The sequence below is a fragment of the Barbatula barbatula genome (assembly GCF_947034865.1).
Source record: "Barbatula barbatula genome assembly, chromosome: 6".
Lineage (NCBI taxonomy): Eukaryota > Metazoa > Chordata > Actinopteri > Cypriniformes > Nemacheilidae > Barbatula > Barbatula barbatula.
Window position 1 is genome coordinate 8,529,125 of NC_136765.1, and position 25,557 is coordinate 8,554,681.

Genomic DNA, 25,557 nt, shown 5'->3' on the forward strand with positions numbered 1-25,557 from the left:
GTTTTTTTCTCCTCCAATGGAGTTTTAGGTTCCTCGCCACCGTTTGCATACTGTTTTGCACTGTTTACCTGGCTGGGGGGGCTGCTAGAATTTTATAGTTTTATTTAACTAAGACTGCATATAGGAATTTATAGTCTGTCTGATATTTGACCTGTGTTTTGACTTGCATAACCTTATATGTTTTGCTTATAGTCAAGGTTTTCTTGTACAGCTGCTTTATAAAATAAATAAAGCTGACTTGACTTGGATAAAAATTAGCCTTAAATGCTTATTTATTAGGCCTACCTACTGAAACGTTGTTATAAATGTTATAAATTACCAATTCAAACAAATTAATATAAATGCATAACAAAATAATAATGAAGTACACCACAGAATTGCAGAAAGTATCTCTTTATGAGAAGTACAAAAGTAAATGTTTTGAAAAACCTTTTCTGTATTACCCAAAAGCATAACCTGCAACAACTTTCACTAATAAACATGCTCACACACTCTCATACACACATATACTACTCTGTTTTACAAAATATTTGTTAATAACAAAAAACAATAAACACTTTATTAAGTAAGATACTTATTATATAATATTCATACATAGAATATTACAACGTTTTGACCAGCAGACCACTTTTTATACTTTTGGAAAACTGGTGCCATTGGTGCCCTGAACGTAGCCAGCAGCATAAATAAAATATATTTGTTTTGTTTATTTCTGGCGCTTTACAGACCCGAGTCCGCACGGTGGGAAATTCAGACAAACGTATAATACAAAACATCAACGTTTCCTTAGATGATGATGAATATCTGTCTCGCTCATGTCGACTGGAAGAGAATAACCTTTTGTCCTTTCGCAGTTACACCTCAAAGTTTATTTTTCAAGTTTACATGGCTTGCGTCAGTATTATTTGTACATCAGCTAGTCTGAAAGTTATTTAGTATTACCACTAGATGTCAGTATCTCCATTTCATAATAAAATACTGTGAGAAAAGCTCACCCAGTACTCGAATTATTATAAATGGCATGATAAATTACCAATCTTTAGTTTTTTTGGTTTGTGTTTATATTTGGACAGATTGTTTTAAAAAATAAGTGAAATGGAACTATATTTACATTACTCTAAATAAATAATAAGGAAAACTTGGAAACGCTGTAAACCAATACTATAACTACTATTACAGCTACTATTTCAACTACTACAAACATTAAAAATATATAACATTATTATATAATAATAATAATATAGGTCCCTTGTGTTTATGTCAGTCATTTTAGGTGTGGTCCTGTGAAAAGCTATTGTCAAGATGCCTCTGCACAACAGGAGCTTCCTGTATAGATCATTAAATGCTCCCCCATGTGCCGGAGGGAAGCCCCATCACCATAACAACTCTGCTTCTGGGATCTTGGGGGCAGAGCAGTGGCAGTATCCATTAGTGAAAGATAATGATGATGAGGGTCGTACAGTAGGGAACGGATGCGCGTGATTGGCTGAGATCACGGCGAGACAACGTTTACCTGCGAGGAGGCTGACACCTGGGAGAAGACATACATTGAGGTTATTGAGCTGTTGATACTCACAAAACAATGCACTCTATGTTCTTGTGTCCCAGTCACCATTTCATAACAAGATTCAAGATTTGTATTCGTCACATACACAGTTAGAGAATATACAACCAGCGGTGTACTGTAAAAGTCATGTCAGCTCCAAAGACTGTGCAATTATTATAAAATACAAACACAAAAGAAAAGATATAAATAATATAAAGATAGAGGTAATATATCGTCTATGATAGATAGTAAACTGTAATAATATTATCAATATGGCTCTTGTTAAAGTTGCTCAGAGTTTTATTCCTGTCCATTTCTCCTACATCCCACGTGTCAATTACGAGACTATTGCTTGCCATCTAATCTACTCGGGTTGTTTATTTTTGTAAGTTAACCACCCTATAATTTACTCATACGCTGTGCCAATTCGACTTTTTTACATTACACTTTTGATTGTAGTTTAAATACATAATATTGAACTTACCTGTCACAATCTTTCACTTTCTGTTTCTCCTTCCTTTTTCTCCCTCTATTTCTTGGTTTCCATCTACAAAATGAAAAACTATAATTCAGTTTGTCTGTATGCTCAATGTAATTGTGTTTTGTGCACTTTATTACCTGTCATGTTTTGTTGTAGGTTTTCTTAGTCTTGGCATCACAATGTAAGATAAATCATGGAAGGTGGAGGTGGAAAGGTGGAGAGAGAAGGCAGAGTTACACAAGCTTTTTATACTTTAAGTCTGTTATCTCAGAAATCAATCTTTTGATTCTAACGTGTCATGAGATGGTACAAAGCTCTATCACCATGCAAAACATGTAGTTACTTTAATTGAATAAAACTGAATTGACTTTTGTCCTTACCTACATTCACAGGCTTTGTGCTCCACAAAAGTCATGTCCACGTATTCTTGGCCCTGCTCTGCTGGCTTAATCTTTAACAACTGAAAAAATCATAACATTGACATGTGTCTTAATTCCACAGATGGCAAAGACAACATACTTATGTATGGAAGTATGGATAATAGCTGATAAGGATTTCTGACCTGCTTTTGAAACGGAAAGCATGTTTGACCAAAGTGAAAATTCTTACTTGCATGGTTGTGTTAGAGGTAAGCGTAGGGTGACACTCCAAGTTCTCATCTCCACAGCAACCAGCGCAGCGGACCAATGGCACGCATGCTGGACTGAAAATGTGCTCCACCTCCCCAGGGTACTCCTGAACTACTTCCACTAGCTTCTCTATAGTGCGGCAGAAGCTTTTCCCCCACACCTCCTGAAACAGCATGACTGTAACACAACAAGAGAAATATGAGTTTAGAGGTACTAACAATCACAGTAGTCGTAACATAAATTCATATAGTGTTTCAGCGGAATCTAGGACGCATGAAACATGCACGTGTCAAAGCACATGGTGAGATTAGTTTGGTGCTATTTGCCGCACTCTCCATGTTCTACACATAATTAACCACTATGTACGTGCCTCATTAGACTGAATCTAAGAGCTTGAGAGGATAAACCTTCTGTGGGTCAAACTTTAAGCTACCAAAAAGCAGATTTTAAAATGGAGTATGTGAATATTTAAAGAGTTTAGTTTCAAAATGAGATAACTTCATTTTTTAATTGTTTAAAATGTTTTATAATGTTATCATGTTTGTATTGTGTTTTATTGTGTTAGTTAGCTGTATTTCTTTAGTTTAATTGGCTTAAATAAAAACAAAACAACTGCGGTTTGATTGATATTAATTGTAATGCACAATAAAAAAACATTGTTGAGTTATCACATTTTGGAAGCAAACTCTTCATTTTAGGTTTACTGTAGCTACAATGGAATACATATAGTACTCTACACCAAAACGTGAATGAAGCGTTATAGTGTGTTCACACCAAGCGCGAATAAAACGTTAAACGCGAGCGATTTACATGTTAAAGTCAATGGAAAGACGCGATGACCTACTTGTGGTGCGATTCGCGCGAATGATGCGAATCGGGCGAATTGAGCGTTCGCGTGATTTGCGCGACTTGAAAAATCGGAACTTTGTCGAAAATTCACGCCGCGTTAACCAATCAGGAGCTTGCTCTAGTAGGGCCGTGAGCGAGCGGCAGAAGCCCCTCCCATGACGCTAAATTTCACGCGCGAATGATGCGAGTAAACTCAAAATGTTCAAGCGTCCAACTACACGCGAATAGCGCGATTTACCGCGTTTGGTGTGAACACTCTATAGACTTATCTCTGATATGGATTTTTGATCCAGTCAAACGTTTGAATATCTAAAATGTTTTATTTTCAAATCTAATCGAAAGTAAACAAAAAAATGCCTGCAATGCACTGGGTGCGTTTTCTTTTTCTTGTTCATCCGCATTTCTCAAAAGAGAATTTCGAGTGGGGGTGTGCTAGGTCTAAAAAGAAAATGGAATGGGGCAGCAGAAATAATAAAAAATATGTAAAAAAAGGGGGATTTAGTGCGAAATATCGAATGGTGCAATATTTCAGGCATACAATAAGAGCTAAGCAGAGGAATTATTACAATATACCAATAAATGTTAAACTGCCTGTTTTAATCGTCTATAAATATGTTTTAACTGCAATTTGAAAAAGGTCAATGCAAAATAATCGCAAATGGAATATAAAAGGACAGCTATTTGTGCAGTTATCGATTGCTGTAATGTGTGCCTATTTCTGTGGCTATTCCGACATTCCCCCAGTATAAATAAACAAAGCAAGTTTACTGTAATGGGTGGTTGGATATTGATGTTTATGATCAGCCTCAAGTGCTGATACTCTTACCTTTAGCAGTGCTGTTTACGCTTACTAAGGGAGAAGTCTGTAAGAAAACAGTATACAAAGACACAGATTAGAATGTGAAGTCATATGAGAGATTTTATTGTAGAAACCAAATCAAAATGCTTGGATTTGCACAGTTTAAACATTACTGTGTGGCAAAAAAAAGAAATCATCAACATTACAGCAATAGAAACTGAATAAACTAAATATTAGATGTACATTAGATGTAAAAAGCAGAGCTTCTTTTCCAAATTAACAGTTTAACTCAACAGCACTCACTACTGGCGAAATAAAAAACGCACGCTTCCTCTTTGTCATATTATTTTTACATGACTTTAACCCCTTTGACAAGACTTGTGCCAGGAGAGGGAGCGGAGAGATAAAATCCAGTAGAATAAGAATTAGCTTTATTTTAACATTGGTCCATCTCCATCTGTGGTCATGTTAAAATAACAGCATGGGCCACCATCAGAATCAGTGTGGTTTCAAATATTTGTCTTGAAAGAAATTGGATGTACTGTAGTACTCTGAGAAGAAAGATATAGCACATCCCCCAACCCCTTTATTTTGAGGTAAGAAACGCTACTTTAACAGTGTTTGAGAATGCAATAGGTAACGAGAATGCAAATGTTACTTAATTTATGTATTACTCAGTATATTTTAAGTGCATTAGTGAAATAATTATAATTTTTAGTCAAAAACTTGGGTAACATAGTTGAATGGTTAAACTTGGCAAATGCAGTTCACACAACATTTGTAAAAAATAACATTTAGCATATTTTCTATAGATGGAAGGCATTTTTGACAAAGTTTTTCAAATAACCCAAATATAAACACATTAAATTCCTGATATCTCCTCAAGCTTATGCACTTTTCAAAATGAAAAAAGAAACCTTTGCACTTTGTGTACATAGGGCAACAGTCAGTTCTCCTTGGCTGTATCCCAAAACACAATGAGCTGCCTCACAGACTACTGCCTTCATACAGGCACGCACCTGTGTTCAGGTGGTCTCTAAAGCCAGAAATGCAGATGCCAGTGCATTGCAAGCATGTGGTCACGAAATTCCGGCTACACAGAGGCAGACAACTGTCTGTCTGTGTATCTGTATGTCTCTATAATGGTCATTTGTGCATGTGAACAAACTGACATGCACTTTAGGGTCTCCCACAATAGGAGACATTAGGTTTAATATCCAATCACATGGTCCGGATGATGCGAGACAGGAAGTTTCAAGTGAAATAGGAAAGCAAACAAAATGGTAACCAAACAGTTCTGCAGACTTTTGGCTCCTCATAAAAATGTGGATTATGCTAGAAACTGTTCTGGTAAATGATCTGGCTCCAGGGATGGAAGGTTTTACTGAAATTGCTTTTCTGGTGTTCTCCTGTTACTGACAGTTGTAATCTTTAATTGCAAATAAATGACATAATTGTACAGCTACTCATAGTTTCTCCTTTTATTTTATACGATTTTTATGCGAGTGATGTCTGGGTCACAAAAAAAGGAACAGTTGCAAAGAAACATTTAAACTCAGATTGTTAGAACCATATAAAAAGACTATGTAAGTACTTGATGAAATATAATTCTAGATGGATAATAATACAAAAAATAGACTTTAATAATTAATAGTACTGTCAAAGTTACACACAGACAATTAAATACTGTAAGTAAATGCGTACGTTTTGATGGTTGTTATCTTGAAACCTTGATATATAGCAAATGATCAAGCAAAATAAAGCTGTGTAATAGATATGTCAAGTAAACTCACTTAATGCATGCATATCATTAAACATTATAACTTATTATTGATGTTCTGTGCGATGTCTAAATAGAGAAACACCATATTTAAGTTAAATTAGATATAAATCAAACCCACATGGAATGATTAGCAAAAGGAAAGACTTCATGTGATGAAATGTATTTACTGTATCATTGAAGCACAATACATTAAATATACACCACATATAAAATCGATTAATGTTATTTTCAAATAATAGAGCATTGGATCTAAATAAGATTATGTCCACAAGTAAAGTTTGTGATTTGCATTTCAATGTTGTTTTATTTAAGATTTGACGGACTGTATTCTATATATGTATTAAAAAGCGATTTTGTGACAACTGAAACGAAAAATAGCTTTGTGTTATTAGTGTACACAGATAGGCATGTTCTTAGCAACAGATAAGTGAGTAGTTAATCCGACGAGTTTTTCCAGCGATGACTTTTAACCTATAAACCTTCAAAGTAGCATAACTTTTTACTCTAAAATTAATGACTTATTTCATGTTTAATCTTTTAAGTTCATGACTCATGATACAGTTCCTACTGCCAAATGTACCTTCTTCTGATAGTGTAAGTATCGTAAAGACCTGTCTCCTAAATATAAAAACACAGTGACCTTAAGTCAAACAGAAAGAGTATCTGACCATTCTCTTTTCCAGTTGATGGAACAGTGTGGGAGAGGGCTGGTCTGCTTCAACAGGAAGAGTCTGGGTAAACTGAAAAAGAGACTTTAGGCAGACATACAGTCTATGGGAACTTTTACTTTCAACATTACAACTTAAGACAAAAGTCCTTTGAACTAGTGCACGCCTTTATGGCAAAACTCATTGAGACTGGGTGGATCACTGACATGTTTCTATGATGTGTAATGACCACAAGGTCATTCTGAATAATATTAATGTGAACAGTTTCCTGTGATTGTGGTTTAATGTTGTCTGCTGGTTTACGGTACGTTTTTCAAACTGAAACAGCACAAGGCAGATAAAATAGCATCAGGATCGCGAGACAACGCTTTAAACCATTTTAAAACGTTTGACTATTTTGGTTGTTTAAATTGAGCTGCGCGTCTATAAAACAGAGAATCACATCACACACGCTCTCAGGTGCCGCTTTATCCTCGAATATCTTTAGAAGCAGCTTCTCTCCCGCCAGTTTCGAAAACAATATTGTCCGGACCTCCGTTTGGAAGAAAATATAAAGACCGGATCTCTTGGAACTTTAACTGAATTCCCCTGAAATAGACCTTCCAAAATATCTTCAAAATCGATTAATTTATTTCCATATTCCATAGTATTTTTTTATCTGAAAGTACATGAAGTATTGATCTATTAAAGTCAGTGTGAACCAGAAGTCGTGATCGTCTTCAGTACAATGTTGAATTTCTGTGTAAAAGAGAATCTTAAATAAAAAAAATATTCCCCTGCAAAATAGATTGATTTTTCGATTTTTCACTGAAAACAATCATGCAAACCGATTGCCTATTAAAACAAAGTAAAGTCATATAGTAATAATTTTACAATAAATTTACTAAATAATAAATAAAAGTTGTGCTAACAAATGCAAATGTAGGTAAAGTACTTGATAATTTCAATTGAATTATACTGTGTGTGTATTTCAAACAACTCATATATTTAAGCTGAGCTAACTAAGGTGGCATTTTCTGCAACTTGGAAATTCTCAGTTATATTTACTTCAATCGCAATCTGATTTACTTGATGAAAGCATGCAAAACGATTGCCTTAAAAAAACGAAGTAAACGTCACTCCGGTAAATTAAGTGTTTCAACCTTCCGTATAAATCAAAGGTTCCGTTAATAACATTTACAATTACAGATAAATAAAGGTTGTGACACAGTTCAAGGTTCAATTTAACATCTTTTTTTATCGAGAAAAACAAAGATGGCAGTAGACACTTGCTCAAGACAGAAGGTTTGGAAAGAGAGGTTCATTGATCATTTTAGTGCGATTTTTTTATTTAGTTTACTGCACATGCGGCACATGCTCTGACCTTTGTGCTCCTTCTCTTTTCTGCTCACAGAAAACTTCTGCTCTCCTCTGCCTCTCACTGGTGTAGTAACGTCATTGCTTCCATTGTTGTTAACTTGATTGTTATAAGTTAATGTCACGCAAAGCAATAAGTAAATTGCCTGTTTCACTCCACAATCATGCGTAACTTGATAAAAACAAGTAAAAAGTATAAGAGTGCTATTAGATTTTACAGTCGCAGCCGATTGACTGTTGGAGTGGAGGATAAACATGTTCTGCTCTTATGTCATCATACAAAAATCAGAACGATAGTGCATTACAAAGACAAAGGTGAAAGACAGATTGAGAGTTCACTTCAAAACTAAATTTAATGTAATTTAATTTTGACTTTAAACATAAGCTAAGCACTATTAAAGCATCATTTTTGTTCCGATTCTGTCAGAACATCCTGGAGAGCAACAAACCATATTCTTTTGCTCAAAAACATCTCCACATAAACTCCCTTGAAACTTGCCGGCCAGGGATAATTATGCTACTTATTACAGTAAACCCTGTTGTGCCACAGTGCCCTGTTGTGGCTATGTAAATGAAAGCAAATTGCTTCCAGATGAGAGATTAAAGCCTACAGAGTGAATGACAGTCCCCTGAGTGCCACTGAAGGAAGGAGAGATCCATTTCTCCTGATTGTGATTGCTCCCCGTCCCCTGAGTCATAACCAGACCAATACAAAAGTTGAGGTCTTGTCACCACAACAACCCAATGCTAACCGAGTTGTCTATAGGCACATGTGTGTTTAAATAAACACATTGGCGGAGATGAAAGTGTAGCATATGAACCCCACAAGTTTATCTGTAGTGAAATAAGACAGCTAACAAAACATTTTTGATGTAGAAAAAAATTATGTGGATTTTCAACATTATAAATAATAACAAAACTTTCGATACTTTTACATATAAAATATTTCATAAGAATATTAAAGGTTTTTTTTATTTATCAAAAATATTAAAAGTGCACTGTAAAAGTGTAATTCAATTTTTTTACTGGAATTAAAAAATATATATATATTTTTCACATATTTTAGAAATACGGTAAAATGTCAAATTACAGAATAATACTGCAAATTTACAAGAAAAATTTAAACAAGTTTAACATGATGTAATTTTACGTAACAAGACTGTTATGTCAAGGTATTTTACTAGCACTCCAGATTTATTTACAGCGTGAATTACCTATTTGGTTTTATTATTATGATTCCTGCAATAATTTCTTAAACCCAGGTTGATTCCAGGGGTGAACTAAAGGGAGGTGCCACATGCATGTTGACTCGTGTGTTATTTTAAATCCACTGACACAAAAAGGTAAAGTCTGTGGAGATGAGCAGACATGTTTGGATGTAAAAAAGCAGACGTTAACCTTTTGAACCAGTCTGGAAGGACTTTGTTGAAGTCAAACACGTACATAACACAATAGCATGCATATAGCGCAGTTACAAGAGACAATGCAAGAAATGCAATACACACAGAATGTGCTGTCTCTAGATAAACATTATTCTATTGCTGGTGTATAATGAACAGGTGGGTTTTGAGCCACACTTTAAGAGGAGGTACATTTCGCAGCCATCACACAATTTCAAATGAACCGAGTGCATTGGAAGTACTGGATGTCTGAGCAGGATCAGTTAACAACTCCGTATAACCTCAAGGCTCAGGTGTTTACTTTGCCAGCAAGACCGTCAATGGAGCTTGTATAAATAGCTGCCACTCTATGTTATGGAGGCAAAGGAAACCAGCACAGACGCAGATGGCCCGTCTCAAGTATTATTTTGCTCTGAGTGTTGACGGAGAGGAAACACCTGCAGTTAATCATGTTCTGAGCTTGTGTTGCTGTCGCTCTTGACACTCTCTTGGCCCTAATCCCTTATTTGGGTTTTTTCCCAATACAGCATGTTTCTTCAGTAATTTTCTTTGGCATACGTCCCTGTATAGTGCTCTTTACTGCCTGTATCACATCCTCAAGCTTTCTTCTGTCTAAGACAGTTATGGAAGATCTTCAATAATCTTGTTTAATGAATAAACCACCAAATAAAGTCCATCTTTTCAATTGTCTATCATTCAGCTAACTAATTCTAAGTGCACACATTTTTTATTTTGAATAGCTCGTGACAACCCTGTCACTAGTCTTCGACAAGGAATAGTGGTTCACAAAGTACCCCTATTGTATAGTGTAGTGTGCACACAGCTGAAACAAAACACAAGTCGGACATGCAACAACAGATTTTAAACCAGTTTGACATCCAGATATCATGTCTACCAGTTCAACAGTCAATGAAATTGATACAGTGGAGAAGAGGACGTTCACTCATACAAATGAAGGTGCTATAAAAGAACCACCTTTGGCTGTATGGTTCCAAAGAACCTTTTACGGTACATTCACAGAAACTATCTGTTTCACAAAATTAGTAAGATTTCTTTAGACTCCACAGAGGTAGAAAAGACATGGGTTGAGAAATTTTGACTGAAAACAACATCTCTTCTGTGAAGGTATCCTTGTGAAGAACACTAGAAATAAATGAACTCACAACGTTGTTCAAAGTGATGCTATAAAATTCTTTTTGATTCTACAAAGAACCACATGTGCATGTGCACCCAAAACAAAAAATAAATCACGCAGTCCCAGCTACCCCAAATTTGTTGTTTTGGTCTGTTTGTATACTCAATTCTGATTGGCTAGAAGGTGTGGATTAAAACAATTTAATGCAAAGGTAGTTCCAGTTAGTTTGATCAACATTTGAAATTAACTGACGAAAATACCTGTAATTTTCACCTGTCTGACCAAAAATTGCACTGTAAACATCAATAACAGCTTTTACTTGGCAAATTACCAATGTTATTAGCAGGATAATCCACGGCTAGCCGTAGGATTCATGGCTTAGGTGGTTCTTGGCAGAGCCATTGAGAGAGAGAGTTCTGTCAACTCCTTTGACTCCAATGGAACAGTTTTTTCACAGAAATGGCGGATCATGGAGGCTCTCAATAGTTTCCGGAATGAAAATTTAAAGCCGTAAAATGAAAGAAATTAAGCATTTACAGAGAATAACTTCCTGAAACTATCTGAAGGCTCCATGAATCTTGTGACACGTGATCATTTTGAACTTCCGTTCTCACAGCTCTCTCAACGGCTCGGTTCTTGGCTACATGTCGTGCATTAAAGACTATTTTAAAAATGTGGTTTAATACTGCTATAGTAAAGGACATCATAAACCTGTAACCAATCACATTAACAAAATTTGAGCCCTGTACACTGCTGTGTCAGCTCGCAGTTTCACTTTCAGTTTTAGCAGTGTCTGAATTGCAGAGTGTGATTGAGTGGGGGTGGGACTAATTTGCATATTAAAGTTTCTGCGTATACTTAAGGAAGCTGAGGTGTAGAGTTACATTCAAGCTATTTTAAAACCATTTAAATATGTAATGGTCAAAGATTAGTTTTAAGGGATACAATTATCGACCACAGTTGGACTTTAAGTAAAAGCGGAGCTGCTGTCTAGGTTGTGTCACAACAGCACATTGTTACAATGGAGACATCGCTCTTCTCACTTTGAAACTGTGGTGTCAGATGCAGTTCTGCTGTATGTGCAGCTGAGTACTGTATTTTAAAACTATTTTGGTCTAAGGGACAGATTTACAGCTTTACAGATTCTACACGGCAAAACAAAGGACAAGCAGATAGACTTAATTTTCCAAATTTTTCAATCGGTATCATAGGAGCACAGCCACGCGTGCACATGGCTTAGAGGGAACACTGCCAGCAACATCTGACATAAGATCAGATGACCAGGAGATCCAACACGACTGGAATGATGTTCATTTTATAAAAGCAGACACAGGAAGCAGGAATTCACACAAAACTCTCCTATCAACATCCCAGCACCAGTGCCAGGCCCAGGAGGACATATATCAAAGACATGCAGGACATTGGAATATAAAGAGACAATGTAAATGATACAGTGAGGAAGGAAATGAATGATGGTATTTCATCAGACCCAAAAATTAGAATGTTGGACACTGGGAGGAAGAACTAAGGAAGGACACAAAGCAAATGACACATGACACAGGAAGGTCAATTAAAGCAGGAAAAGAAGAAAATAGAATGGGACAGCACAGTAAAATTAACAATGAATGAATGAACTTGCACATTCACAAAGCAAACGTGGGTAAGCAATTACAGAAGCTCTCATGGAATGGGGTGACTGTGGATGTATTAATAGCCTTACTGTTAAGTCGGTCACATACATGCTATAGGCTCTGACAATATCCTGAGAAAGAAGATCCACAAGCCAACACCTGCAACCTGTCACATCACTTTATAAACTTAACATGCTGGGACAATACGTGTGTAATATAGACTATCTAAGCGCCATTTATACAAGTGTGTTTTCCTATAAAAAAGCAGAATTCTTGCTACGGTTACGCCTGCCATTTACAGTACTCCAGAGTTTTTCGACTACTCCAGAGTCTTTCGGAAACGCTGCAGACCCTGTTTTAGTTTGAAACTCCGGCGTTGCGTTTCTATATACAGACGAAAACAGAGACTTTAGAATACGCAGGTGTGGTTGCCCACATTCCTCCCTCTGGTCGAGATGTCTTCTGGGTTCTGCAGCTCCTACTTCATCGTCCCCAAGAATGGTGGCGGGCTCTGCCCCATCCTGGACCTGCGCAATCTAAATAAGACCCTTCACAGGCTCCGGTTCAGAATGTTGATGCACAAGCGCATCCTGACATCCGTCCCACATCAAGATTGGTTCGTGGCTATCGTCCCGAAGGAAGGATGGGTACTTTCATGTCTCGATTCTCCCGCGGCACAGACCGTTTCTTAGGTTTACCTTCTAGAGTCGAGCATTACAGTACAAGGTCCTGCCCTTCGGTCTGGCTCTGTCTCCCAGTGCCTTTACCAAGGTGCCGGAGGCTCCTCTCGCTCCGCTCAGGGAACAGGGTATGCAAATTCTCAACTATCTCGACGAATGGCTCATGCGTGATCTATTGTGTACGCACAGGGACCTTGTGATTTGGCACCTCGACCGACTGGGCCTACGGGTCAACTGGGACAAGCTCTCCCCTGTGCAGAGCACCTCTTATCTCTATATGGAACTAGACTCTGATTCAAGACTGCGCGCCTTACCACCGAGCGTGCCCAGTCAATGTGCTGGTAAGGCAACAGTCAGCGGTCCTACTGTAACTTATTCAGAAGCTCCTGGGACATATGGCATCCTTGACGGCAGTCGTGCTGCTCAGGTTTATGCATATGATACCACTTCAACATTGGCTTCAAAGTCGAGTTCCCCCTAGAGCGTGGCACACGGCACAAGGCGTCACTGCCGTCGCACCCTAGCCCCTTGGATAGACGGGTTCTTTCTCCGGGTTGGCAAGTCTCGAGGTGTGTTCTGGTGATAACAGACACCTCCCTGCTCGGCTGGGGTACTGTGTGCAACGGGCATGCAGTGTCGGGTCGTTGGAGGGGCCCCTGCCTGCAGTGCGATGCATTCTCTCGGCAGGTCATGCTCTGCGGAGAGTGGCGACTCCACCCCTGCACTGTCCAACTCATTTGGGAGCAGTTCTGCAGGCACAGGGGGACCTATTCGCCTTCCTGGACACCTCCCATTGCCCGCTTTGGTACTCCCTGACAGAGGCCCCCCTCGGCACAAATGCCTTTGTGCACAGCTGGCCGTGGGACAAGTGGAAGTACGCCTTTCCCCCACTGAGCCTCCTTGCACGGTCACTGGTGAGACCGTGTAGGTATTGCAAGTATTATCTCCCTACAGCAGATGTTGTCTCATTAGTGTCCCCCCTCTGGCGAGGGAGTAGTGCTTCCCAGTGTTCCTTACGGTGGTGGGCGGCTATCTCCCCTCTATTCTAGCAAAGGCCACCGCCTGTGTGGCCGTAAGTAAGAGCCTCTCGTCGGGATTCACACAAACTGATGCCTTACTTCACCACTGAAAGGTTACGATTCACGGTTATGCTCACTTGTGACTCACCCAGGCCAGTTAGTGTGGCTCCGCTGGAAGTTGTATCGTGGCTCAGCACAGCAGCGTTTCATGTAAGCACCCCATTCTGTCGACACAATGTCAATAGACCAACAGAAAGGGAACGTCTTGGTCACATATGAAACCTCAGTTCCCTGATGGAGGGTACGAGTCGTTGTATCGTCATGCCACAACATTTCGCTGCAGCGACCGAGAATGCCTCTCAGGTTCCTCAGCCTAAAGGTGAATGAATGGGCACTGCATCTTCTTTTTATACCGTTATGTACGGGGCGGAGACTTGCATGCCATGCAATTCGCCAAGTTAATTGGCCTTTTAAAAGTACAATCAGAGATGATAGGTTCTCATGTTCAAACTCCATTCTGTTGACACGTCTCGTTCCCTCCATCAGGGAACTGAGGTTACATCCGTAACCAAGACGTTTTAACCAGGTGGTCAGCACTCCATTAAAAAAACTGAAGGAAAATGTGATGTAAAAAGACCAAATCCTGCTGAAATCGTGCTGGCTGCGATTATGCAAGGTATCAATTATTTTATTTATGCATAGCTTGTCCGTGAAGCACGACTGGGATCAGTAGGAAATGCTGCTCGATCTTTAAGCAGTGTGTGTATGAATCACTTATAACATGCATTTAAAAATGCAACAAGCGTCAAACATGATCTTTAGAAATCATTATTATCATGAAAATACCTGAGGAGGCTTGAGGAACAGTGATAAAAACATGTCCTTAGGCATTTCCTAGAACAATGTGTGTTATGGTCTTCTTCTGCAGTGCGTATTTGGAGTTTCTGCACGAGATCGCCCTATGGCTTTTGGAGGCAGCAGTATTTTACTGCACTTCACTCACGAGTTGTGCACAAATAACGTGATATATATTTTCGGATAATCGTGCACTTGTCTAGATGCAAGTTGTATTTTAGTTGTGAGTGCTAGTGTTACAAACAGTGAAAAACTCAATATGCAACAAAGACAACAGATAAATCTCTCCAATAAAAGCTCTCTGTGTGTATGTTTTTCCACACAGAAACATACTCTGTGACATGCCTACAAAAGGCATATCTGAACAAAAATGCATCCAAGTTCTTGCGGTGAACACAACAAAAAGCAGGCAAATAGTTCCAGAACTACAGTACAAAATTGTTCCTGTGTTGGGAAAGCCCTCTAAGCAAGTCACTAAATTAAAACACTACAAAAGTGTCACGGGTGTGTTAGAGAGAACCCAATTGCAGGCAGCGAAACGGGGATGAAGGGGTTTACAAGGACTTTAATAAAATAAAACAGGAACAAATCAAAAACCCACGAGGGGGTAGCAAAACAGTACACAATAACAAACACGATAAACTAAATACAAAGCACTCAACAAGAACTCCACTATGAACACTAAGACAAGCAAATACTTAAGGCTTCTAGTACAAGGCAACGCAAGGGAACATGTACACTAGATGCAACGAACGAGCACAGGGACCCGTTTCAGAAAGCAGGGTAAGTGCAAACTCAGAGTAAGTTAACCCCAGAAAACGGGATACTCTGGGTTTTCAGTTTCAGAACGCGAGGTATATCAAACCCGTGACCGCGGGGTAAGTCAAGCCTGTTTCAGAAATCAAGGTATCTTATACTTAGAGTGAGTAACCATAGTAACCTACTCTGTGAACCTAACCTGGTCAGGAGCAGGTTTTATTTCACTAACCCGAGGTTTGTTTCAATCTCCGCCCCTTTTAGAAGCGCGAGTGGTGTTGAAATTGCCTTCGCCGTTTGTTTTTTCATTCGTTTTCCTTAATCGCGCACAAGTTCGTAACACAGACATTAAATGTCCGTTTATTCAGGAACCCGTAGACGAGGAAGCTGCATTCATTCAGAGAGAGTTACATTTACGTCGGGAGAGAATATATGGTGAAGCCACGTTTGGATGTTTTATCATATCCGGAGGATTCTTTATTTGAGCGGCACAGTTTTTCTTTACAGTCCATTAAATATATTCATAATCTGCTTCATCCTTACATCACAAACCTCACTCTTCGTGGCTGCGCTCTTACATCTGAGCAGATTCTCTGTATGGCTTTACGTTTCTTTACTAATGGAAGCTTTCTTTATAACACCGGGGATGCAGAACACGTTAGCAAGGCAACTGTATGCAGAGCAGTAAGAAAAGTGTGAATCGCTCTCAAGCACTTTATATACATGTGTGTTAAGTTTCCTGTGAGAACCATCAAAGAGGAGTTTCATAAGATTGCAGGTGAATGGTGAACGTCTTTCTGAATAAGCTGATCAAATAAATGTGCTCTTGCTGCCAACTCTAATAATTCAAATACCCTTTAGGATTTCCCAATGTGATTGGGTGCACATTTAAAAGGTCCCACTCGCCCCGTTCTGTTCTGGCTTCGAACTGCCGTCGGTCAGAACGAGGGACGGGCGCTCTAACCACGAGCCTAACGACCGCAGTCCTTATTGCATCTGTCGCTAGAGCATCTCTAGCTGGCCTCCATTAGACATAGCTGGAGCAGGGTCAAGCATGGCCAGTTTTTTGTCTTCTACAGCCACAGTGCTCGGTTCTCATATACTCAAAGCTTTCAAGGCCAGTTTATTAAATATATAAAACATTTCCCAGTCAGGCATCCTACTACCAAGAGCATTTAAACTCATCGGACTGAATGATGTTTTTATATTTTATTCTCAGCTGCTGCCATGTTCTTTTTATTGCAGAAGGATTGCACCTACATGACAAAAAATCGTAGGTATATATGTTTATATATACATATATATATATAGTGCCTCCAATTCGACTGGCGAGAAATAAACGGAGCGCTTTTTGTCACGTGGCGTTGCCATGGTGAATCGTGTTATCTTCGCTCAATTGATGATGGCTTTTTAAAGCCGCGGTGAACACGAGTAACCTCGGGTGAACTTACTCAGAGTGGATTGAACTGATTGAAACCAGCTGTTCTGAAACAGAAAACTCAGAGTAGCGATTATCTGAGTAAATCAACTCAGAGTTCATATTTTAACTCAGTGTTGCTTGAACCTCCTTATTGAAACGGGTCCCTGGACAATGAACACGAGGATGTTTTAAAGGGAAACAAACACAGGATAATTGACAAGGGTCAGGTGCGGGTATTGAAACACTCAGGGAAGGTTAACGAGGAAACGAGATGGCGGGAAACACTGACGAGACACGAGAAAGCACATGGCAGTCAGAATCACAACAAAGCCATGTCTTTCTCACACAAAACCTAAGGCTATGCCATGACTCCGCTGCAAGACCAAGAATTAACATGACATGATAGCGGAATCATGACACAAAAGTACACTACGTTCATAAGAATCACCTACTCATATTTTATATGTTTTTTTTCATGCTGTAATAAAAATTGCTATATTTCAGCATCTTTACCGTAATGCAGTACCCCTTTGCCTGGAATTGGCAGTTTATCAAACAGCTTCTAGAAGTTTCACCCTGAGATGCTTAAAGGATTTATCATCCGTGCTCAGATATTAATAACTGATTTATGTTTATTATTTGTCTATAGGTCATCATTTAAAACAATATTTTTATTCAGTTTTGTAATCAAATAAACTACCATGTTGCCACTATCTTTTATAGAAGGCGAATCCTGCCAAATTGAATCCCCCCAAGATCATACTATCATACAAAAAAAATTAAAATCAAAAGAATCCTTTCAGTTCTCTATTCCAGTCCTAGGGATCTTTATATGACCTAATTTTACACACGTTATTCCAATTATAGAGATCTGCTAATGAATTCATTATGTGTATCAGGTGTGTTAAATAACAAGAGATATAATAAGCATGTTCTGTACTGATGGACACCGATACTCGAATTAGGAAGCACTTAGGAGTTAGGTAAGGCCGTGGTCACACTAGAATTTTCTCAATCACACGCATGCCAATGTGGCAGACCGGAAACGCAATCTTCTGTGGACTATCGCATTTCACTGCGCTCCAAAGTTCTTCAAGAAGAAATTCATATTCTGTTAGGATGCCTTGAGGATTAGTAAAACATGGAGAAATGTAGTTTTGCCTCTGAAATATCCCTTCAAGCAACGAGAAGGGTTCGGTGCAGTGATGGTGGAAAAGCACTCTAAAATACACTCACACTAAACCTGGTTGCTTGTGTTTCTGGGATTAATGTTATTTATGTTTGTTTTTATTACACAGCACATCATTAAGTCTTAACACGTTAAATGAAAACCATACATTAAAAAAACGATGTTCTGTTTTATCTGCTTGTTAAGTAGTGCTTGGTAATACCAGAAATTATGAGGTAGCATTTTAAACCATAAACTGTTACAGACACATCATCACTGGTGACACGTAGGCTTGTACAACGATGACACATGGCAGAATTTTGCCCAGTGCCTGACTCAACACTAAGAATATTTTGGGTAAACCAAGCACTCCACCCGACACGAGATGGCAGGAGAAAACATTTATAAATGCTTTTCACAACCACATGGCCAATATTTACTTTTCGTCTCTGTTTGATTTTCTCCAGAATTGGTGGCAGAAGCAGATGAGGCAGACAGAGGAGACATCTCTCTCCTGAGACAATACTGTAAAGTAAGAAGCTCACATTATTCAGCACACACTGGACTGGTTTTGGTCCACAGGGAAATGTATTTCATTCCACCCAGGAGCAAAAGGTGATTTGAATGCACTGCACTGCACCAGAAATGTACAACACAGTACTGTAGATGCCTTGTAAACCGGGTTCACCTGATGAAAAAAGTATTCTAACCCTTCAATTTATACAACGTCACACATCTTAAAATGTGAAAACTGAAGACTAATGACTAGAAAATCGCAACGGCTATTATGGAGGTTATACAACCTCTTAATAATTCGTTTTTTTCCAAAGCACGTTTTAAGAGTATTTCATGTTTGATAATTTGCAGAATAGCCTATTCAGTAAAACCAAGTGTTATTACATTTAACACTATAATATAGAGCACCTGTTCCAAAAATGTCACTTTGGCACTAGATCTTCCCTAAATAATAGCTTCGAATAGACTGTTTTTTTCCTGTGCTTGACTAACCACAAAAAATAGGTGCCCCGTGATTCTGCATCAGATAATGAACAATAAAGCTAGGCAAATCAGGAGCCAATTTTGGAAATTATTTCCAGCTTGTTGTGTTGTGTAGTATTTTAAACCGTGTCACACCTAAACCAAAAATTTCAGAGATTTGGAAATGATACAACAACTCCCCTGGCTATAATATACTCTTTACAAAGTTGCTCCACACAGAGCCTCCTGAAACGGGGAACAGCCCAATACAGGGCAGGGCATGGACTAAAATCACAATGTTAGAAAAGATATGAATATCCATTCATTTGCAAAGACAACACAGCCAAGAATTTAAAGTAAAGGTATTAGGAGAAGTGAATTCCTCCATGGATATACGAAGGCTGCGGTAAGATAGGAGGATGCCCATTCATTTTTACAAAAGAAAAGCCCAATTGAGCATTTTCTTTACTATAATTACCAGCAATAGTAACAGTGGCAAACTTTTGCCACAGGCGTAATGGAAAATCAGGGAAGACACAGACACATTCTGACACACACACACACACACACACACACACCTAGTGTGTTGCACAGTTATATCAGAGACGGCATTTGTGTATTTTGAAATTGCAATTGGAGGGTGTAAGGTAAGACGGTTGTGGGGTCAGGAAGGTGTTGATGGGGTGTTGTTACACCAACTACACCGTGTTCTGACCTGCCTCTGACCTGCCAGTAAGAGGATTTACACTGAATAATGAAAGGCCACAGATATGTGTAGGCTCCATCCACCCATGGTTGGGAAACAAACTCCAAATAACAGATTTACTTTTTCATTTCTATGGGGAAAACAAAGACAATGTGTTCCACCGAGATACAAAAATACACAGAAATATGTTACACTTACAGTCTGGCCTGGCAATGTTCTGCGCAGTTATGTCTAGAGTTGTGACAGCTAGTCATTTTGCATTAGCTGTTGGAACGGCTAACTCATTGCTAAATATTGATGTTGCTATTTTCAGTCTGCTCCAAACAGTAACAATGCATCATATTTTGATATGGAGAAACATGCAGACTAAATTTACAAATGAGGCATGAAAGGCAAAATTTGCTTCAGACATCACACATTTAGATGGGCATTTGTTGTCACATAATTGTATTTATATAGCAATATTTTCTTAGCTACCTCTTTATTTTTATATTCACATGTGAAGAGAGAACGATTTTTTTGAGAATTCTGTCTTCGTTTACTCAACCTCATGTCATTTCATACCTGCTTATCTGATGACACAAACAAATATATTAATGTAATGAAGAATGTTAGCAATTTTCAGTTCTGGAACATTATTGACAACCATGGTAGAAAAATTTAAGGTCCCCCAGAACTGTTCTGCAAAATAACTCATTTTGTGTTCAAAAGAGAAAAAATATACAATTTTTTTTCTACTATGGTAGTAACTGAACTAAAAATAGCTAACAATTTTCCATATATCTTTCTTTGTGTCTACAGAACAAAAAAAAATGTATACAGGTTTGAAACCACCCGAGAGCGAGTAAATGACGACAGGATTTTCACTTGTGGGTGAACTATCCCTTTAAAAGGGTGGAGGATACATGGTCATACAGGTTTGATTTGGTATGATGAGAGCGTATTTCGGATGAACTGAAATCTAGGACTGAAGTTGCATCATTCTCTTGTCTATTATTTCCTTGAGTGATAAACAGGAAAACATGGATAAAGAGGTTTCATACACATTCAAAGCTAAATGTAACCCCGTTTAATGTCTGCAACATACACACACAGGTGTGTCTCAGTCAAATGTATCCAACCATTGTGGACGGGAGCCCAAACAAAGCATCTTAACAGTTGTCAGAAGTAGTTGAGTGAATACAATGTAGAAAGGCATTGACACTACTTCAAAGAACATGTCAAAACATAAGTAGAAGTAGATACGATGCAGGCATTCCATTTTACAGACATGCTTCAGCTTTGCCATCTCACCTGAGGTTGCCTACTTCACTTGAGCCGATCCTATTACACTCTCTGAAACACTGAATTTGGTTGGAAACACACGTACACTGTCATTTTGTTGTTTATATTAATACAGTTTATATTGTTGCTTCGTGGTTAATACTGGATCAAATGCGCGTTAATCTGCTTTCTTTCTGCTCACTTTCACGACTGTGCCGTGGTATTCATTTCGAGTAAGGTCCGATGAACACAGCCCTGTGTCAAACGCTGGCGGGTTAGAGGAGGTGATGCAGTCCGTCACGTCTCGTTTCATGACTCAACGATTTCAGTGGCAGCGCTTCAAAAAGGGATCCAGTCACGGAGGGCGTTATAAAAACACAGAGCCGCGACAAAAGTAAACCGACTCCATTCATTCAGTGCTTTCATGTCTGTCAAACCACGCGAATCAATGTATTCAATAGAAACGACGCCTTTAAATGAAGTATCCTGTTCTAATTTGTATGTGCATGCAAATTTGGCTATGGGATATTTTAAACTAGATTTAATTCACAAACTTGAGCGCAATTCGGTTTCAGGGGCAATTCAAACGGGACGCGGTAAAACCTTAGACTAAACGCGACGCAACTGACAAGGACGTCCGTGCACATTTACTAACAGTTGTGTGAATGGCCCCTTCCTCACATTTGCACTCACATTGACGCGACAAATCTAACCTAAGCTGTCCCGGCAGACCGCTGCGTTTAGAATTGCGAGGTGTAGCTTTTTCGAGTCAAGTTTCGCTCACAGCGACATGCAGTTTATCACTGGACCGCGAATGCTCACCTGTGCAGGTAAAAGGCTCAGGACCGCAGCCACGATATGTAACAGTGATGTGAAGTAACTCATCTCGAACGCCAAGACTAGTCGAGCGCAAAGTCTAATAGCAGAGAAATCCAAGCCGTCCATCCAAACTGTATGATGAAAGGAAAGTTTAATATTCCACAAATGGCCCAGTTAGTTGCTCTCCTCGTCGACGGTGAAGTGCGCGTCACTTAGCTTTCTTTAGACTGCACAATGAAATCCGGAAAATAGTCTTAAAATTTGACTGGACATGAAAAAATCATATAAGAAAAAAGCTGTATGATACTAAACGAAGGCAAAGTTAAAGGTACATCCTTGTGGTCCGAATGGGTTTTTTAATGATGGTTTGCTGGGTTTAATCATCCCCACGCGCCGCCGGAGATCCCGCGTCTGCTTTAAAGTAACAAAAATCCTGCACGCGCATGTTTCAAACAGTGTGGCACACTTCCACATGAGCGCCGTGACTACCTTTCAACAAGTGGATCATTTAAATCTCCTCCTCCTCCCAAAAACCTGCTCATATTCATACTGTCCTCCGCCCGCCCTCCCACCGCCCTCCCCATACTACACGACTTCATCTTTCACATTGTTTGACCATTTTTAATGGATGAATACGTTATAATTTTACAATGTGCTGTCGGCAAGTGTACATAAAGAGAGGAACTGTAAAACACGTCATGATTCATATCTCTATTTGTGCATTATAATGTATTACTCTCAGTAGCCCATCATTTGTAACATCTGGCATTAGACAATTTTCATAATAATATTATGATTAGGGAAATTATATTTTGAAACAATTGAACAAATCTATACTTAAAAACACAGCAGGTAATTGTTCATACCTGCATTTGTTAAAACACTTTGTGATTGTAATGAGCATTATGTAAACTGAAATATATTGTATGATTGTACTGAAATGAATGATCAAAATAAACATAAAATAACAAAAAGAATAGTGTTTAATAACAGGGTTTAATTATTGTTGTCACAATAAATTATGAGTTTTTGTTATTGTTCTTAATATTTAGAACACAGCATCACGACAAATCACAATGTTTATGTTTACAATGTAAAATGTAAAGAAGTCATAAAAATAAAGCACAATGGCATTTGAAAAAAACAGCCACTTGAGTATATAGGTTATTCGAAAGTAATAACTCGTGGTTGAAATGGTACATCGCACCCTAAATGGTTAAAATGACCACTGTAGCAGACTTCTCGCATCACAGGATTAAAATGCATAACTGCATATTTGACATCGGTCCCAATTCATCATACTGTTACAAAACTCATGTTCATTGTACTTGGCAGTTGTTATTGCGTCATAACACAATAAACAAACCTGAAAGCGGGCATGTTGATGTTGGTCTGTTCGCCACAGCTTTGTGTGGTCAAAAGTCTCAGAATTCATCTCATATTCTGAGCAAAGCAGTATGGGGTCTACGATCCGACCAGAAAAAGCACAGGCTCAGAATAGACACCCTGAGAAACAAACAATATCCTTCTCTGGGCATGCTGTATTATAATAATACATTGTAACCTACCATTTTTTAAAGGAGCACATTTGAGACAGTTTCAGTAAATCAGATGATGCACAGAGATGTGCGGTTCCAAATCCTGTCACTAGCATGCCTTAGTGTGTGTGTGTGTGTGTGTGTGTGTGTGTGTGTAAAGGATTCCTGTCTCACGCAAACAACGTTTATATACAAGGATGTGGTGTTTGCAGTAGTGCTGGAATGCACAGGCTGGAGATTCTTCAGTTTCATTGCATTCTTCACGGTATGTTGACTGACAGGGCCTCTATGTGCTATTGTGAAGTGCACGCTTTAGTAGATGGTGTCAGCAAACAGTGTGAGTTCCGCTGCTTCAGATTACCCCCCCAAATCCCAGCACTTGTCTTGTGCACCTTCCAAACTGAAGAAGTCTGAAAGACTACATTTTTATGTTTGATCTGTAGAAAGGACATTTTTGTGTTAGTGACCATTTTAATGGCACCTTAGTTTCAAGGACCCTCCGAGCAAGATTCGTCTGTTTGAGAATGTCATATAGTTTTTGACTGAGATGTCATGTAGTCATTTTTTCATCTATGTTTGCAGTGTAAATTCAAGCAACTAAAACAGAGGTGCTATATCTATGTCATTGGAGATCTTATGTAGGTGTGCTTAAATGTTGTAATGTCCCATTTTTAGATCTGAATGAGCCTGTTTTACTGTGGAAGGACTGGAAAGCTGGAAAACCAACAAAATTAATAAAAAAAGGAAAAAGAGACAAAGTAATCTAAAAGAATGGGTCATTCTCACGAAATCTTGATTTTCATATCAACACATTTCCATTTTATGCATTAAAACAAGGTATGACATGTTTAGGAACATTCATTTAAAGACTTTCACCGACACTATTTTACAAAAAAAGGCCTTAAAAAATTCTCATTACCGTAACCATTTAAATCCGTCAATCTTACATCGAAAAATATTAAGTAATTTGTTAACTTGTTCGCCATATTTAGGGCTACTTCCATTAATATCATTACCATGCCATGAAAGGACACTTTTGAGTGTAAAGTGTAGGGTTACAATAAGTTTTTTTTCATGATCATCATTATACTGTATGTTAAATATCCATAAAAGCAGCTAAATAATAAATGGCATATTACAATACATTTTAAATACATGTGTATATGTTATTATGGTTGTGTTGATGATCCGTGCGTACAAACTCTATCTGCCTGGATCTTTTGAATCTTTAGTTTCCCAGATTGTCAGGGGAAAACATGATCAACAGTAAAGTTATCCATTCATCATTGTTTATAAGATCTGATTTCCTCCATGAAGGTTTATTTTACACATGGGAAGACATGATAAGCACTGGAATGATAATGGAGTTTAAAGGTATTCAACAATCTCCATTACTGCTGTTTTTGAGGTCAGCATCTGGCCAGCACCTCACCCGGAAATTACATGATTTAGCTTCCTGCAATTGACTGATCTCAGTCATCATGTTTACACCTGTTGTTTCCGGTGTAAGGACGAATGAGGCATTGGGCAGCCCTGGAAATGAGTCTCAGCTAAGATCCCCTTTGCATTGTTGTGAAAAACAGACTTTGATATTACTGCAACGTTTTTTTGTTTGTCCTTGTATCACTTCCTATTTACAAGACAAAGATGACAGTATTCCTTACGTCTTGAAGGCCTACAGGTGTTAAGCGGTTTCCTCAGGCATTCCGCTCTATTGTATAGAGCCGTGATTTTTTGTTTATGTAGGAAGTCCCCTTCGATGCGTGCATGCCTAACGTGCCGTTATTGTCTGGCAGTGATGTGTCACATGGCATGAGATGTAGTTCACTTGAACACAACGCAAAGTCAATGAAGGTTACTCGTTGCTGCAGCAAATTCTTTCAAATTTGATTTAAACGTAAAGTTCACCCAAAAATGGAAATTCTGTCATTGTTTACTCACTCTCGAGTTGTTCCAAATCTGTATACATTTCTTTGTTCCAATGAACAGAGAAAGATATTTGGAAGAATGCTTGTAAATTTCTTGGCTACCATTTACTACCATATTAGGAAAAATTGAAATAGTCAAAAGTGCTCCAA

The 25,557-nt window shown here is 38.5% G+C and overlaps 1 protein-coding gene and 1 long non-coding RNA gene across 2 annotated transcripts in view; one reads left to right on the forward strand and one right to left on the reverse strand.

The window, feature by feature from the left end:
- Positions 1-384: 384 nt before the first annotated feature.
- pgfb (placental growth factor b) lies at positions 385-22,461 on the reverse strand. Its single transcript, XM_079459409.1, has 7 exons — positions 21,945-22,461; positions 4,332-4,368; positions 2,637-2,833; positions 2,408-2,487; positions 2,165-2,194; positions 2,031-2,093; positions 385-1,531 (listed from the first exon to the last, which is right to left on the reverse strand). Exons 1-7 carry the CDS (start codon positions 22,065-22,067, stop codon positions 1,510-1,512), a joined length of 552 nt encoding a protein of 183 aa, XP_079315535.1. The 5' UTR covers positions 22,068-22,461; the 3' UTR covers positions 385-1,509.
- Positions 4,675-25,557, forward strand: part of LOC306895866 — a 33,960-nt gene continuing 13,077 nt past the window's right edge. The window contains exons 1-2 of the long non-coding RNA XR_013786846.1: positions 4,675-4,900; positions 18,643-18,707. This is a non-coding gene — a long non-coding RNA (uncharacterized lncRNA). The remainder of the gene's footprint in view (positions 4,901-18,642; positions 18,708-25,557) is intronic.

Bases quoted from the DNA above. Each gene is read 5' to 3' on its own strand.
- pgfb (XM_079459409.1), bottom strand. From the start codon at position 22,067: ATGGACGGCTTGGATTTCTCTGCTATTAGACTTTGCGCTCGACTAGTC. The intron at 2,094-2,164 runs GTAATAAAGTGC...TTCATTTTGTAG, and splicing joins CCTACAACAAAACATGACAG to ATGGAAACCAAGAAATAGAG. The intron at 1,532-2,030 runs GTAAGTTCAATA...GTCTTCTCCCAG, and splicing joins AAAGTGAAAGATTGTGACAG to GTGTCAGCCTCCTCGCAGGT.